This window comes from Zeugodacus cucurbitae, chromosome 4 (assembly GCF_028554725.1).
Source record: "Zeugodacus cucurbitae isolate PBARC_wt_2022May chromosome 4, idZeuCucr1.2, whole genome shotgun sequence".
NCBI classification, from domain to species: Eukaryota; Metazoa; Arthropoda; class Insecta; order Diptera; family Tephritidae; genus Zeugodacus; species Zeugodacus cucurbitae.
Window position 1 is genome coordinate 28440729 of NC_071669.1, and position 16290 is coordinate 28457018.

General features: G+C 33.7%; 1 protein-coding gene across 7 annotated transcripts in view; it reads left to right on the top strand.

The window, feature by feature from the left end:
* Positions 1-16290, top strand: part of LOC105219613 (transcription factor AP-2-epsilon) — a 93992-nt gene that overhangs the window by 55366 nt on the left and 22336 nt on the right. For 4 of the 7 annotated variants that reach the window (XM_029045192.2, XM_029045193.2, XM_011195878.3 and 1 more), the window contains one exon: positions 15533-15763. In XM_029045192.2, the coding sequence (XP_028901025.1) occupies positions 15533-15763 (231 nt within the window). Of the gene's footprint in view, positions 1-13198; positions 13516-14501; positions 14659-15532; positions 15764-16290 lie in introns of those variants that run through there. The other 3 variants (XM_011195879.3, XM_011195881.3, XM_054229279.1) reach the window with 2 other exon arrangements.

A 16290-nucleotide genomic window follows, 5' to 3' on the forward strand; every position in this document is an offset into this window, starting at 1 on the left:
GATAAGTTGCAGGACATTAATATATACTATATATAATTTGTACGTGCACATTTACATACATATGTATATTCAAATGTTAATAAATTTATTTATTTTCATTTAAAACATGCGCACATGTAAGTATGTTTGTTTATTATTACAAAAATATTAATTCAAAGAAAATAAATAAAAATATTTAAGTGTTAAAGTGGTAAGTGAGTGTATTCATTTGCACATGTACATTTTATTTTGTGCAATGATATAGAAATAACCAGATTTAGAGTCAAAGAACTCTTAATGACAATTGATCATTGGCAAGTGGATAAAATTTCATTTGAATATCAGTAAAATGACGAAAAGTCATAATGTGAGTGCATAATAGATAAAAAGGTTGGATATGTAGTTGTACATATTCCAGTATGTAGTCTGTATATATTGTTATGTAAATGCGCGTGTACAATATTTTTGCGTTAAAACTGGATTCATGAAATTAAGCATTACTGCAGAAATAGAAAAAAGCTCGACCACCTCAAAACCTTCTGCTTCCAATATAAATTACGGGAGTATTGACCAGTTTTAATTTCATTTCGAATTTCAGCATATTCATGCCAAACAATACAAATCCGACATACGTACAACGATTACTTGTCGGTCAAAACACATACATATGCACACAAGCTTGTATAAATAATGAACTGAATGTTAAAGAAAATAAATTTCAAGTGGAAGGGTCAAGTTAAATCAACAGAAAATACGCTTTATCTTTTATAAGTAAACTTATAGCTAAAAGATAACAACACTATTGGATGATGTTAAAACGATTTCTGATTGCGAGTGTGGCACAAATAAAATTCTGGCTTCCATTTACACGGCAAATCTTTACATATACTTCTACATACATGCGTGCATGTATGTATATATATTTGCAGAAAGGTATCGAATGTAGAAGTATTTAGGTACCAAATTATGTAATTCACTAGCTTCTACTTTATATAGCCAAGAAATGAAAAAAACGGCCAAGTGATTTTTTTATAAACATACAAAATAAACAGGTTTAGAGCTGATAAATATTCCATTTGATGTTGGTGAATGACAAGATAATCCAAAGTAATCAATCAAAATTATTTTAATTTGTGAAACGCACAGGCAGTAACTCAAAAAACTCAAAAAAGTCTGTGTAAATCTATATATTAGGTTGGTCATAAAACGCACATTTGTGAACAAATTGTACGGTCCAATAGTGGCTACCCTATTGCTCTGTGTACCGGTGTAGATTATATTTGTATATAGTGCTTTGCAGTTGAGTAGAGTTACGATGCTATTCCCCTTAGGCGTCAAATATATATATTTGCAAATCGAAAAAAATTCTTATAATTTAATTTATAAACAATAAATAAAAATAAAAACAAGCAAGTTAAACAGGCCATCATACATTCTTACGATTATCAAAATAGTCTATATCATTAATAATAAAAAATACAAAAATATATAATTTTGTGTTTCCATATTTCGTTCTGCAGTACATAAATATCGTAAGAAATTGTGTTAACCTAATGTAAGTATTTTTGTTTTGTTAGGTTCCACACGAACTATGTACGTGGATTCACTTAGTGGTACAACTTCAACTAATACAACTTATGTGAATAAGTCTCTTTTGTTTTGTCGGTGACAGACTGCACAAAAATATCTTACGGAGTACTATTTTTTAGCGTTCTTTTAAGATGGATAGTAACAACAATACGTTTGATTATTCTAAAAATTTAGAAACTTATTCGAATATGTCATATTAACCGAGATTGTGAATCCCTAAATCATATATGTACTTATATGTATGTATGGATATTAATGTGTATAGCTGAGCTTAACTGTGATAGATATTAAGATATTTCCTTGGAGAGTCAAAAATCAATTAGTTTTTGGACAATCTTCGTGCGCATTGGTCAAAACATTAAATTTACATATTGCTTTATCGGCTATAAGCAGCTAATAAGAGGTTATTAATCCTAAACTATTTGTTAAATTATCTTAAAAAAAAGCCATGTTGCCTTTTAACTTCAGTTTTTAGCATGTTATTTTATATTTATTTGTAAATATATGTACATATGTATTTTATGTATATACTTTATACTTTGGTTTAATTTAAATATAATGTTATGCACATATATCACATTGGATATTAACATTACCAATGTTAAATTATTATTTTATTACACAAACAGTAAATTGAAATGATTGATAAAAGATTACACATAGAATAAAGGGGGGAGGTAGTAAATTTTATAACAATTGCCATTACATTCGAAATATTAGTTACTTACAAATATTTTTGTAAAGTAATTTATTTATTCTCATACCTTTTTATACTCTCGCAACAAAAGTTGCTAAAGAGAGTATTATAGTTTTGTTCACATAACGGTTGTTTGTAACACCTAAAACTAAAAGAGTTAGATATAGAGTCATATATACCAAAGTGATCAGGGTGACGAGTAGATTTGAAATCCGGATGTCTGTCCGTCCGTCCGTCCGTCTATCCGTCTGTGCAAGCTGTAACTTGAGTAAAAATTAAGATATCTTTACGAAACTTGGCACAAATATTCCTTGGCACCATAAGAAGGTTAAGTTGGGCGGAATCGGACCATTGCCACGCCCACAAAATGGCGAAAACCAAAAACACATAAAGTATCATAACTAAGCCATAAATTAAGTTATAAAAGTAAAATTTGGAATAAAGGATCGCACTAGGAGGGGGCATATTTGGATGTAATTTTTTTGGGGAAGTGGGCGTGGCCCGCCTACAAATCGGTTATTTGTATTTAACTCGCAAACCAATAAAGCTATATAAACCAAACTTTCTGCAGTCGGTTCTCTTACGTACCCCACCACACACCATGAAAATAGTTGAAATCGGATAATAACCACGCCCACCTCCCATACTAAGGTTAGGTTGAAAATTACTAAAAGTGGGTAACTAACTAACGAAAAACGTCAGAAACACTAAATTTTGCAGAAGAAATAGCAGAAGGGAGCTGTACTCATATTTTTTTACAAAATGGAAAATAGGCGTGGCATCGCCTACTTATGGGTCAAAAACCATATCTCAGGAACTACTCGACCGATTCGAATGAAATTCGGTATATAATATTTTCTTGACACCCTGATAACCCGGACAAAAAATGGGCGTAAAAAATGGGCGAAATCAGTTCACAACCACGACTACATTCCTTATAACTCAATTTTGAATTTCATCTTATTCCCTCACTTTTTAATGTAAACTTAAGGAACCAATGAAGATTGCGGAATAAAACTTTACACAAATAGTGCATATCATCTCTGGCTTCACTTGTGAAAAAATTGTCGAAAACGGACTATAACTTTTCAAGGCCCCAGATATCGAACATGTTAAACTCATAAGGATAAATTTTAACCGAAAATATGAGTAAATCTCTCAGATAATTTAATGTAATTTAGAGGAAATTGTTTTCTTCTAATAGTGTGTCTCTGTTCCAAAAATTATTAAAATCGGGTCATAACATCTCCATATACCTCATTGTAGGTTTTTCAAAAGTATCGTCTCCTAGCTCCCATATACCTAATTATAGGTTATTCAAAAATACGGTGAGCTTTATTCCGTATATATGTATTGGTTAATATGTGAGCTATCTTAGCTAAATTAAGTAAGCGTATAGTCTTGGATATAGCGAACCCGATCCCCCAATCGATGACGATGGAACAGATGTTCCATTACCCGACCATGAAGAAATTCGAATAGCAATTACCCGCTTGAAGAACAACAAAGCAGCGGGGGCCGATAGATTACCGGCAGAACTATTCAAATACGGCGGCGAAGAACTGATAAGGTGCATGCATCAGCTTCTTTGCAGAATATGGTCGGAAGAAAGCATGCCTGACGATTGGAATCTCAGTGTGCTCTGCCCAATCCATAAAAAGGGAGATCCCACAATCTGCGCCAATTACCGTGGGATCAGCCTCCTAAATATCGCATACAAGGTTCTATCGAACGTACTGTGTGAAAGACTAAAGCCCACCGTCAACAAACTGATTGGACCTTATCAGTGTGGCTTTAGACCTGGAAAATCGACAACTGACCAGATATTCACCATGCGCCAAATTTAGGAGAAGACCCGTGAAAAGAGGATCGACACACACCACCTTTTTGTCGATTTTAAAGCTGCTTTCGACAGCACGAAAAGGAGCTGCCTTTACGCCGCGATGTCTGAATTTGGTATCCCCGCAAAACTAATACGGCTGTGTAAGTTGACGTTGAACAACACCAAAAGCTCCGTCATGATTGGGAAGGACCTCTTCGAGCCGTTCGATACCAAACGAGGTTTCAGACAAGGTGACTCACTATCGTGCGACTTCTTTAATCTGATGCTGGAAAAAATTATAAGAGCTGCAGAGCTAAACCGAGAAGGTACAATCTTCTACAAGAGTGTACAGCTCCTGGCGTACGACGATGATATTGATATCATCGGAAGCAACAACCGCGCCATTTGTTCTGCTTTTTCCCGCATGGATAAGGAGGCGGAGCGAATGGGTCTGAAGGTGAATGAGGACAAGACGAAATATCTCCTGTCATCAAACAAACAGTCGGCGCATTTGCGTCTTGGCTCCCACGTCACTGTTGACAGTCATAACTTCGAGGTTGTAGATAATTTCGTATACCTGGGAACTAGCATCAACAACACGAACAATGTCAGCCTCGAAATCCAGCGCAGAATAACTCTTGCCAACAGGTGCTACTTTGGACTGAGTAGGCAATTGAACAGTAAAGTCCTCTCTCGACGAACCAAAATCAAGCTCTACAAGTCGCTTATCATTCCCGTCCTGCTTTACGGTGCAGAAGCTTTGACGGTGTCAACATCAGATGAGACGACACTAGGAGTTTTCGAGAGGAAAATTTTGCGTAAGATTTATGGTCCTCAGAACATTGGCAACGGCGAATACCGCAGACGATGGAACGATGAGCTGTACGAGTTATACGACGACATTGACATAGTTCAGCGAATAAAAAGACAGCGGCTACGCTGGCTAGGTCATGTTGTCCGAATGGACGAAAACACTCCAGCCCTGAAAGTGTTCGATGCAGTACCCGCCGGAGGAAGCCGAGGAAGGGGAAGGCCTCCACTCCGTTGGAGGGACCAGGTGGAGAGCGACCTGGTTACACTTGGGATCTCCAACTGGCGCCGAACTGCGAAGGAGAGAGAGAGGTGGCGCACTATCGTCGATTCGGCTATAACCGGCTAAACGGTTGCAACGCCAATCACATACATACATACATATGAACGAATGTATATGTACATATGTGTATAGTAAGCATAAGACGAACGGCTTGATAAGTCACTCGGCAAGTTTTAAATTTGAGAGACTAAAAATAGTTTCTTTGTATTAAGGCGAAATATTTTAATAAGTTGCTTGCAGGAATCCTTTCTCCAATCCAAATAAGGCAAGAGCACGTATTTCCATCTTTCAGTAGTTGTTTAGATTTGGATGCTGTAACTAAGTTGACAACCTTATTAACGCACAGTTAAAAGGCGGCCACGCTTTAGTATACCAGGCCAGAGTTGTATACGTCGGTGCTGAATGCACATACAGTAGTCATAGGTAGTCATAAAAAATAATTTTTGAATTTCTTTTAGTATTTTTATTTTTATACTCTCGCAACAAAGTTGCTAGCAACTTTGTTGCTACGAGAGTATTATAGTTTTGTCCACATAACGGTTGGTTGTAAGTCCTAAAACTAAACGAGTTAGATATAGGGTTATATATATCAAAATGATCAGGGTGACGAGAAAAGTTCAAATCCGGATGTATGTCTGTCCGTCCGTCTGTCCGTCCGTCCGTGCAAGCTGTAACTTGAGTAAAAATTGAGATATCTTAATGAAACTTGGAACACATGTTCCTTGGCACCATAAGAAGGTTAAGTTCGAAAATCAGCAAAATCGGACCACTGCCACGCCCACAAAATGGCGAAACCCGAAAACACATAAAGTGCCATAACTAAGCCATAAATAAAGCTATGGAAATAAAATTTGGTATGAAGGATCGCACTATGAAGAGGCATATTTGGATGTAATTTTTTTGGGGAAGTGGGCGTGGCCCCGCCCCCAAATAGGTTTTTTGTATATATCTCGCAAACCAATAGAGCTATATAAACCAAACTTTCTGCACTCGTTTTTTTAGCCATTTCCTTGTACAGTCCAAAAATGACAGAAATCGGATAATAACCACGCCCCCCTCCCATACAAAGGTTAGGCTGAAAATTACTAAAAGTGGCTTAGCTCACTAACCAAAAACGTCAGAAACACTAAATTTCACATAAGAAATGGCAGATAGAAGATACACTCAGATTTTTTTACAAAATGGAAAATGGGAGTGCCGTCGCCCACTTATGGGTCAAAAACCATATCTCAGGAACTACTCGACCGATTTCAATGAAACTTGGTTTGTAATAGTTTTTTTACATCCCAATGATATGTTGTGAAAATAGGCCAAATCGCTTCACAACCACGCCTACTTCCTATATTCCAGAACTTTAAAGACAATCTGAATCGTTAACTTTACAATGTATAAAGTAAGCACTAGTGAAGATATCGATGCAGAACTTTGCACAAATACTACGTTTATAGTGTGGCAGCCCCATTCTAAAAATCACCGAAATCGGACCATAGGTTGTCAAGGCCCCATATAGCGAACATGAGGACCTCGGTACTTCTAACCTAATATTAGGGTTGCTAACTTTCAATGGACTTTATACAATATATATGACGAATATGTGGGTCAAATTGTGTATTATATAATATAAATAAAGTTAAATAAATAAATTGCGAGAGTATAAAATGTTCGGTTACACCCGAACTTAGCCCTTCCTTACTTGTTATTAATAAATAAGTACACAACATATATTACTAACCGGCACCAACTATATACATATATTCATTTATATACCAATATTAATTTTATACTATGTATACTACAGAAGCTTGTATCGTGTACGAGTACATAGTAATCAGTTCCCTACGAATGAATTTAGCAAAACAACTTTATAGTTAAAATAACTACTCAATGAGACAAACAGTATTTTGTGAAATTTTTATTTACAAATTCCGAAAACTCAGCCGTTGGTACCTAATCTCCCATAACGTGTCAAAAAAACTGTTGCCGTGGCTGATTCAAAATCAATAAACCAAAAATATTTCAATAGTATAAGGATAATAAACGAAAAAAGGAAATAAAAATTTTTAAAATTTGAATTTTTAACAGAATTTTAACGAAAAACACACATTTTTATTCAAGTTCTCACCATTTATTGGCTCGAAATAAATAGTTGTAATTAAATTATAAAAAACGTGGCCTGATGGACGGAACTTTCAAAGTGTATATCTTTTACAATAAATATAATATATATAGATATACTATTTTTGGATTATATTTTAAAGATGTTGTACTATTTAATTAGAAAACACATTTTTTTTCAATTTTTGAAATTTTTAAGCCCACCTAACCCCTTAATATAATATACATAATTATCAGTTTACACAACATCATCTGAGAATTACTTAAGTGAAAACTAGTTCATTTAATACATTATTGCCCGGTTTTACAGTCAGTGCTTAGGTTGTGCTTAAGATAAAACAGAAATATTGCGTTTTACAGTTCATACATAAGTTCTGCTTAAGTACTGAAAATGGGAGACTTAAGCAGTGCTTAAGTAACAGCTGATTTTTGTTTTGAATATTGACTTATTTGTCAAAAAAAAAATTTTGAAATTCTTGCATTCAATGACGGTTATATGCTTTCCTGCGAGTTGCAATAGGTGCCCCCACTCGCTTGCGGTCAAATTCGGTGTCCTTTTATTGTTTCCATCCATTTCCCAGATTCTAAATTTATTCGTCGCAAAGTTATTTTTCATCAACAATAATTTCAATTTATCAGATGGTATTTGTAAACAAATGTTTTTCATTGTGCTGCCATATATCAAAATAGAATTTTATAGAAAATAAGCATCGACTGTGAAACGCAAATGACTACTCAGTCAACAACAATGCTTAGCTAAGATTTTATTTGGGCACAACTTAAGTACGAACTGTGAAACCGGGCATAAATGTGAAGCATTGTCAAACTACTGTCAATTCTGTGTTTATAAGTACATATATTATAAAATGTTGACTTGATTAGTATAAAACATATTAACAAAACATTTATCGCTGCCCGTCTGAGTACATCGGGATCATCATTACGTCATTCAATAGTCTCTGAGCTGCTTTCTGTACCCATAAAAACTGTTGTCGATAACATATCTTTACAGATGCCATTGGAGCCGACTTTATCATAGCGTTAAATCAATTAATGAAACAAAAAATGCTTGACAAGCTTTGTATTTCTAGTCCGATCACGGATGGATCCAAATATTTCTAGAGAACAATAAGGTAATAAGAAATGAACTTTAATGCGCACAAAATCATCAATTTGAAATGAGCAATACCAATAAATTCAGATGGAAATAGTTTACCATAGACCAAAAAGAAATCTGAGTTTAATGGACAACAATCAGAGAGTATATTGCCCAATAATTGACATGATTTCTTTCAATATCATTTCTCTAGCCGAAAATCGCTATCAATGAACTCATTAGTATCAATGAACTCGTGCATTCCCAAATTCGAATAATAGATATACATATGTATGAATAATGATAATGAATGATTAGGCAAACACATATTACTGAATTTATGCAGCAGAAACGTCAGCCCACTGTAAGCATGACGATATTCACACAATGATGTCCACGGTTTTCGTAGCCTTCTGTAAGAGCTTTTCCATTGCAGTCATGTCACAAGCAAAGTGTATTCAACAAAGTGAACCAGGTATATGACATTTCATTTTTTTTTACCCGAATTCGACATGTTTGTTGCCATTGATTTAACCCATACATTTATTCAAAAATTCAAATTTTGAAATTCAAAAGTAAACAAGTAAATATTGTCAAAAGCGGGTATGTCAAATACTTAGTTCACTTTGTTGAATACACTTTGGTCACAAGTAGCTTGATCCGAAATCGACACAATTAAAAAAGTGAACAATTTCCAAAAATTGAATATTTGTAAATATGCAGTGTATGTGCACATATGCCAAAAAAATCAATGATTCCAAAACATAATGTTTACACCAACACGGAAGTGAGCGAGTGTAACACTTTCCTGGTCTTAATACTGTTTAAAGCGAATAGCGCTTAATGCTTTCCTACAGGATGTATAATGTCATTTTGATAATATTATCACTACTCCTTTCACACAGTTTGCTATTGTTAAATAAGAGATTGTTGAAGGTACCGAATTTTCTTTGGATTTTCGTACTATTTATACATTTGCAACAAGTAACCATATATGTATATGTATGTATGTGGGCACGTAAATGTAAATGTAAGGGGCCATCCATAAAGTACAACACACGAATTTAAGGACTTTTTAACCCCTCCCCTCCTCTTTGTCACATTTTGAACTGACGTGACGTCACCCATTTTCCAATTTTATGGATTTATCATTAAATAAAAAAAAAATGGTTATACTATTTATTCTAATATGTATTAAATAATCTTTAATAAAATCAACATTTAGTTAAATATTAAAGTACAGAGACAACGAATGACTAGTCAAGAAATAATAGATACTTAATTATGCTAATTAAAAAAACAAAACTTAATCATCTTGTGTCCATGGACTTTTGACATACTCCTCTTCTTCTTCCATACATAAAGCATCGTCATCATTAATTAAACAGAGAATATCTCGGGCACGTCTAGCCGCAATTCTTTGAGGACGAATTTTCGCGATAGATAACAGCTCTTGTTTTTTATGTGATTGTTTGTGTTGATTAGCGGCTTTATATGAAGAAAAATATAGGCCACATATGTTACACGATCTTTTAAATAAGTATGACTCGACACTAGGACAATAACTATCATATGAACTTGTTTCAGATGGGATGATGCTTGGAGATTTAATAATATCTGTAGTAATAATGGAGCAAACTTAGCGTCGTTGTTATCACTCCCTGTGACTCCATAACCTTCTTTCTGTTTAATTAACACAGGTGGTGGTAAAAATCCTTCTTTTAATAATTTCCAAAGACTAGAACGTCTTACACCGCAACATGCAATAGTTTTACATTTAACTACTTGTAAAAAATATTGTGACTCACGTACATGTTTAGCATACCAAGTAGCATTATTTTTCAACATCATAGCCTGTTCAACATCCAGTCCAGTAACAGTTGGTGCAACATATTCAGCAACGACTGGAAAATTATCAATGACTAACTTGCTCCAAATCTCACCCAACACATTGCCAGCACTTTCGAAGTTTCGTTTTTCTAGATCTAAGTCAGTAGTTCGATTAATTGAATCAAGATGTGACTCAAAAGCATCATGTTTTAATAGTACACCAGTAAGTTCGCGACTGAGAGGTGCCATGCGGCGTGGTACAGAGCAGCCAATCGTCTAGCACCAGGAGCGCAGCAGAGCGGGAAACGATATAGCCCTAAATTTTGAAATGTGATATCAAAAAGCTTTTGACCCCCCCTGCCCCTTGTCACAAAATGTCACTTCTGAATGATACCCTCCCCCCCTTGAAGGTGTGACGTAATTTATGGATGGCCCCTAATGTGAAACACTTTTTACTAGTGTAAAGTTAGAACACAACTTTCTTTGTGTCAGTATGGCATAATCATTGACTTCGAATGAGGCATTAATAATTTTTTCTGAAGACCTACAATTTCATAACGCTACTTAGCAATTTTTGGTGACTTATTAAAGTAGAAAGAATTATACTACGGAAGCAATATTTTTGAAAAACGCCTCCCAATAAGTTTTTTTGCATATAAATATGTATGTATTTCGAAAACTACCACAGCTATATAAACCAAACTTTTAGGTCGATTTTTGTTTAGTGTCCCATCAAACACTATGAATATGGCCGAAATCGGATAATAACCACGACACCCCTTACAAAGGATATGTGGATAATTACTAAAAGTTAACTTAACTTACTAACGATAAACGTCACAATCACTAAATATTACATAAAAAATGGTACAGAAAGGCTGCACTAAAATTGGTATAAAAACGTGGTAAAAGACGCTAGGAAAATGGGTGAAATTGGTCCTCAACCAAGTCTACTTCTCATATAATACAATTTTGAATTTCATCTGATTGGTACTCTTTACAATATATAAATCAATAACTAATGAAGAAATCGGTATACATACAACTTTGCACTAAAATTACATTAAAGCTTTAGAAATCAGATCAAAACTTTTGTCTTTAATCAGATCAAAACTTTGTTTTGAGTCTAAGGACAATTTTTTAAAGAAATTTAGAAAGCATAAAATTCTGGGTACACTCGAACTTAAACCTTCCTTACTTATTCTTGTCTTCGGCGCTAATTTTCAAAGCGTTGAAAGTGGTCAGATCTTAAAATATCATATGCTCGACGATGGCGCTCTGTTATTATCGATTACTTTTTCAAATTTAATTTAGGTACGACTGTTAGAGTAGCGTAGACTTTTCTAGGATTCAAACAAATCAAAATTCGTGTGCATAACTTTTCCAAAAGTTTTACTCAGTAATCCATATCGTTTTAACGTAATTGATCTGTCCACAAGCTCCTCTTACATAAATATTCATATGTAGGTATGTATATGTATAAATATCAAAGCTTCTGACTTTTAAATGTAAATTCATGACATGTAAATTCAATTGTCTTAAAAGCTAAAGGTGCTCTTAGCTTTGTTAAACGTTGGTCTAAAGAATTTAGTGATCCGTATATTACTAAAATTCTTTTTACAACATTGGTAAGGCCTATATTGGAGTATGGTTCTGTGGTATGGAATCCTAGCTATCAATCCCATTCTGATAAGCTTGAGTCCGTTCAAAAACAATTTTTACTTTTTGCTTTAGGCCACTTACATTGGGATTCAAGATTGAATCTTCCCCCGTATACTAGTCGTTTAAAACTTATAAATCTTCCCACACTCACTAGTCGCAGAGAAATGCTAGGTATAATTTTTCTAGTAAAACTTCTGAATGGTTTAGTTTGTAGTTCATTCCTTTTGTCTGATATTAAGTTTAATGTCCCATTGCGTTCATCCAGGCAGTTTAGACCATTATTTCTAAAATCTTCTAGAACAAATTTTGAGTTAAATGAACCATTCTGCCGAATATGTCATGATTTTAATTCGCATTCCAGCACATTTGATCCATCTGACTCAATATTTAGCATCAAAAAAACTATTTTGTCTTCTCTTAATAAATAATATTCAGAAATTTTTAACTTTTTGTTTTTATAAATTTTTAAATCTCAGCTGTTGAAATGTTTCTTTCTGTAGCTGAGCAGTTTGAGAACCGGACGCTTAAAAATCTCTTGCCTTTCTAGACTCGGCAAATTCCGCTCGTATGCGGACTGCGCCCCACGCGTCGGTTGGGCGGGAGGAGGGTAATCGTTTGGGTTAATAATAATAATAATAAACAATTAATCAACAATCTTGTTTTTGATTATGTATGAGGTACAAGTAACAGTGAAAATTGTTCAGAGACATATCAGTAATAGCAATTTAGACTAATAGTTCAAGCTGGAACAGAATTGACGAATTTTATTTAAATATATCGAATTATATCGTTAATACTTGCAATTTGCTACCTCTACACGGTAGCAAAACAATGACTAAGTACATACATAAGTATATGTATGTATGTATGCAACATATAAAATATATGTATTTATGTGTCTAAATGAGTGTGCGCTATTCACATTTGCCGCTCTGTCACATTACACGTAGCAGCGCACGCAGTTAGTAACTAATGGTAGTTAAATTTCAACACGAAACACCCGAATATTACGAGTGGATGAACGCCACGACGAACTATTGCATTAAACGAGCTGGGACTCATGGTCGTTGGCAACCCAATGCTGCCGGGATAAACAGACAAGCTGTCGTGTTGTTTTGTGTGTATTGTGTGCGCACTCACAACTCACCATTCTTCTATGGTTCTTATACCACGTTGCTATTATAATTTTTTGCTATAACATAGAATTGCTTGCTGACTTTTTTTTTCAAAATGCAAAATACGCGTTTGCGTCGTTTGGCCACCTTTGGCCTGTTTCAATGCTGAGCGGTGTAAGAAGGCAAATATTTTTAACGCACTCTTATTCGTAGTTGCCGCGTAATGCGTGAAGGTGGAATAGTGTCGCATTATAAGCAGAATTTGATCTAAACAAATATTAATGTGTTGTTAGTGTAACTGAAGATAATTGTTAGAATTAAATGCGGCCATGAGCAAAATATTTTTAAATTATTAAACCACAAAGCTTATATTGCAAATAAATTTATCTATTAAAGTGCCAATACTTATGCAAATATATAAGCAAAAAAATATTAAAAAAAAGTGTTGAAATCAAAATAAAAAATGTGAATATGACCTTAGCCTATATCGATATGCCAACAGTTATAAATGCCCAGGTAAAAATAAAGCCAATTGCAAAACCTATGGATATAAATAAAATAATGCAAAATTCTAGTTTTTAAAGTATGAGTTTTGAATCGGTAACTCAACCAAACACAGACGAAGACAGTAAAATATTTTTTTTTTGTTTTGACGAAATTAATTATTTCCATATTCAATTAAAGACCGTGTAGCATATTAGTGCCGGCGTATAAATTGTCAACAATAGCCAGTGCTAAAGTTTTGTAGAATTTCATGAAAATACTTCGAAGATGAATTTTAAGTTATTAGCGTCTGTCGATTTTATAATTATTGTAAAGTTTCAAGCATATCACAATATTTTATATATTGTTTATTTGAATTTATAGAAAATTCATTATTTGTTCAGTTTAAAAGCATTCAAATTTTATTTATTTTATTGTAATAAAATTTCTGCATACTTGAAGGAACGTCGAATGAAAACTATAATAGAACTGAAATATGGGTTTCCCTATACATAACATATATTTAAAAGATTAAAATCGATTTAGAGTTTCTACATTGCGTTTCTTTAATGAATAAAGGTAAAAATATAAATTTCAGCCGCTGCATTGGACAAGCTCACACTTTACAGTTAATAAATTGTAAAGCAAGAATCAAAGAATATACATGCACACGTATATACTTATGTACATATATATGTATGTATATTCAGTGAATGTATTCCTTTCGACAGGTCTGCATGTATGATAGTTTAAGTCGAGCGAGAACATTGTAATATCAATTAAACAGATCGATCAATTTTAAATAGCGCTGAACCATTTTGGCGAGAAACAAATTCATACGTTTTCTATTTTATTTTCGTGCCATTAAATAAACAAAAAAGGCTGTCCTGGATGTTTACAAATAATTAAATTTATCTTTGTTTAAATATATCCAAAGTGAATTATCTGGGAGTAGTCATTAATAATCTGATTTTGCCTTTAAAAACGACCTAATTTCCATTTTCCATCACGGTAGCTACGTTCCTAAGAAAGTCGTATAAATCAAAATCGTGTCAAAAATACACGATTCATATATAAATTAGGGGATCTGTTCCAAAACCTTTAAAATCGTGTAAAATGAAAAATTATCAAATATTTTGTGTAACCGTGTAAAAAAGTGATATCAAACTTCATTAAGTAATAATAAAACAAAACAATTCATATTTATTACAAGAAAATACAGTTTAAGTTCAATCCATAAGTACAAAAAAATAGGAAAAAGTGTACAGATAATCTTCGCTACACCATCGTCTTCGTCGAGATCTTTATTCTCATTGATTGCCATAATTTCAATTGAATCGTCATAGGACCTTCTTGCATTAATTCATCGATGAAAGTCGTTTGGATCTTAGCAAACCCACCGCTGCCTATATTATTTGAAAGACTTATAATATAAGAACGAATTTCTGATCTTTGCACCACCGAAGTTCCACTTAGAACGAAGGTTGGTAAAATGTATTTCCCAACAAGCATTTAAAATTGAATGTCGCAAATGTTGGATGGCAAAAGAAAATGTGTAATGCAATCCAAAATATTAAACTTTATCCATACTTCCATAACATTAAATTTTATTTCTTCCACTGAATCTAAAATATATGTTAAAGTTTATTTGATGCGGAAAATCATGTAAAAAATTATTATATTTTTTTTGGAATTCGTGTTAAATCAAATATAACGTCTACAAAAATTTTAAATTTCTTCTCGACGAACCGTGTTATTTCCAAATCGTGTAAAAAAGACCGTGTAAAACAAGATTTTTCTCTATTTCAATAATGTTACCTTAGAAACATTAAAGCCTCTATTCTGCGGGGCTTTTCAGACATATAGCTGAACTTTCACCAATTTATGGCTATAAAAAGATACTCTTGATTTGAGTTTATTATAAACTTGATTCAATTTAATCTTTATGTATTGTATTAAATACATATAACATAGTGTTATTTTATATGATAATGGTATTATTTACCAAACAATTATTTTAATATTATACTAATCAAAATGTGTTTTTCAGGAACGCCTAACTAGTCATGGCAGCTTGGGATTATCAAGCAGTAGCCCTGCTTACACTACACACACGGGCGGCCACAGTGGTCGTGGAGGACCTTCTTCTGGGCACGGCAGTCATGGCAGTACTCATGGATCTGCAGCAACAATGCATCACCAATCTCTTCAATCAGACTTTCAACCGCCCTACTTTCCGCCACCGTTTCATCATTCAACTCAAAGTCCGCCCCAACAACAGGTAATACATGTAATTGTCATTTGTTTAAGCCTGTAGTCGTATTTTTTCAGATAAAAAAATTAACATCATTGTTCCGAACTCTAATATGTTCAATGTAAACTGTTTACGAACTATATATACGAACACTAGTGTGGACATTATCAAATCTGTTACTAAATACGCTCAACTATTATACAACAATTTTGATCAAAAGTTTTAAAAAGTCAGGAACAGTCCAAGATATCATTTCAGAAATATTAACTCAGCGATAGAATGTAGACTGAATCGCATGATCGAAAATTTTTCTGTTTTAGATTAAATTGTTTCGTAAGATTTACAAGTTGGGGATATTAGTTTAATACCAAACATAAGTCCAAGTCTTCCCTAAGCCCAGTTTACCATGTATTGTAAACTTCCGCACTGTATGTCGAATATGTCATTTGAGATATTTTAAAGAAATTTAATTAAACGTGTATTTTTTTTAGAAAATTTGTTGAAATCATACCAATTAGTATTGAACAATACTCATACTACTTTTTTAAGGATTA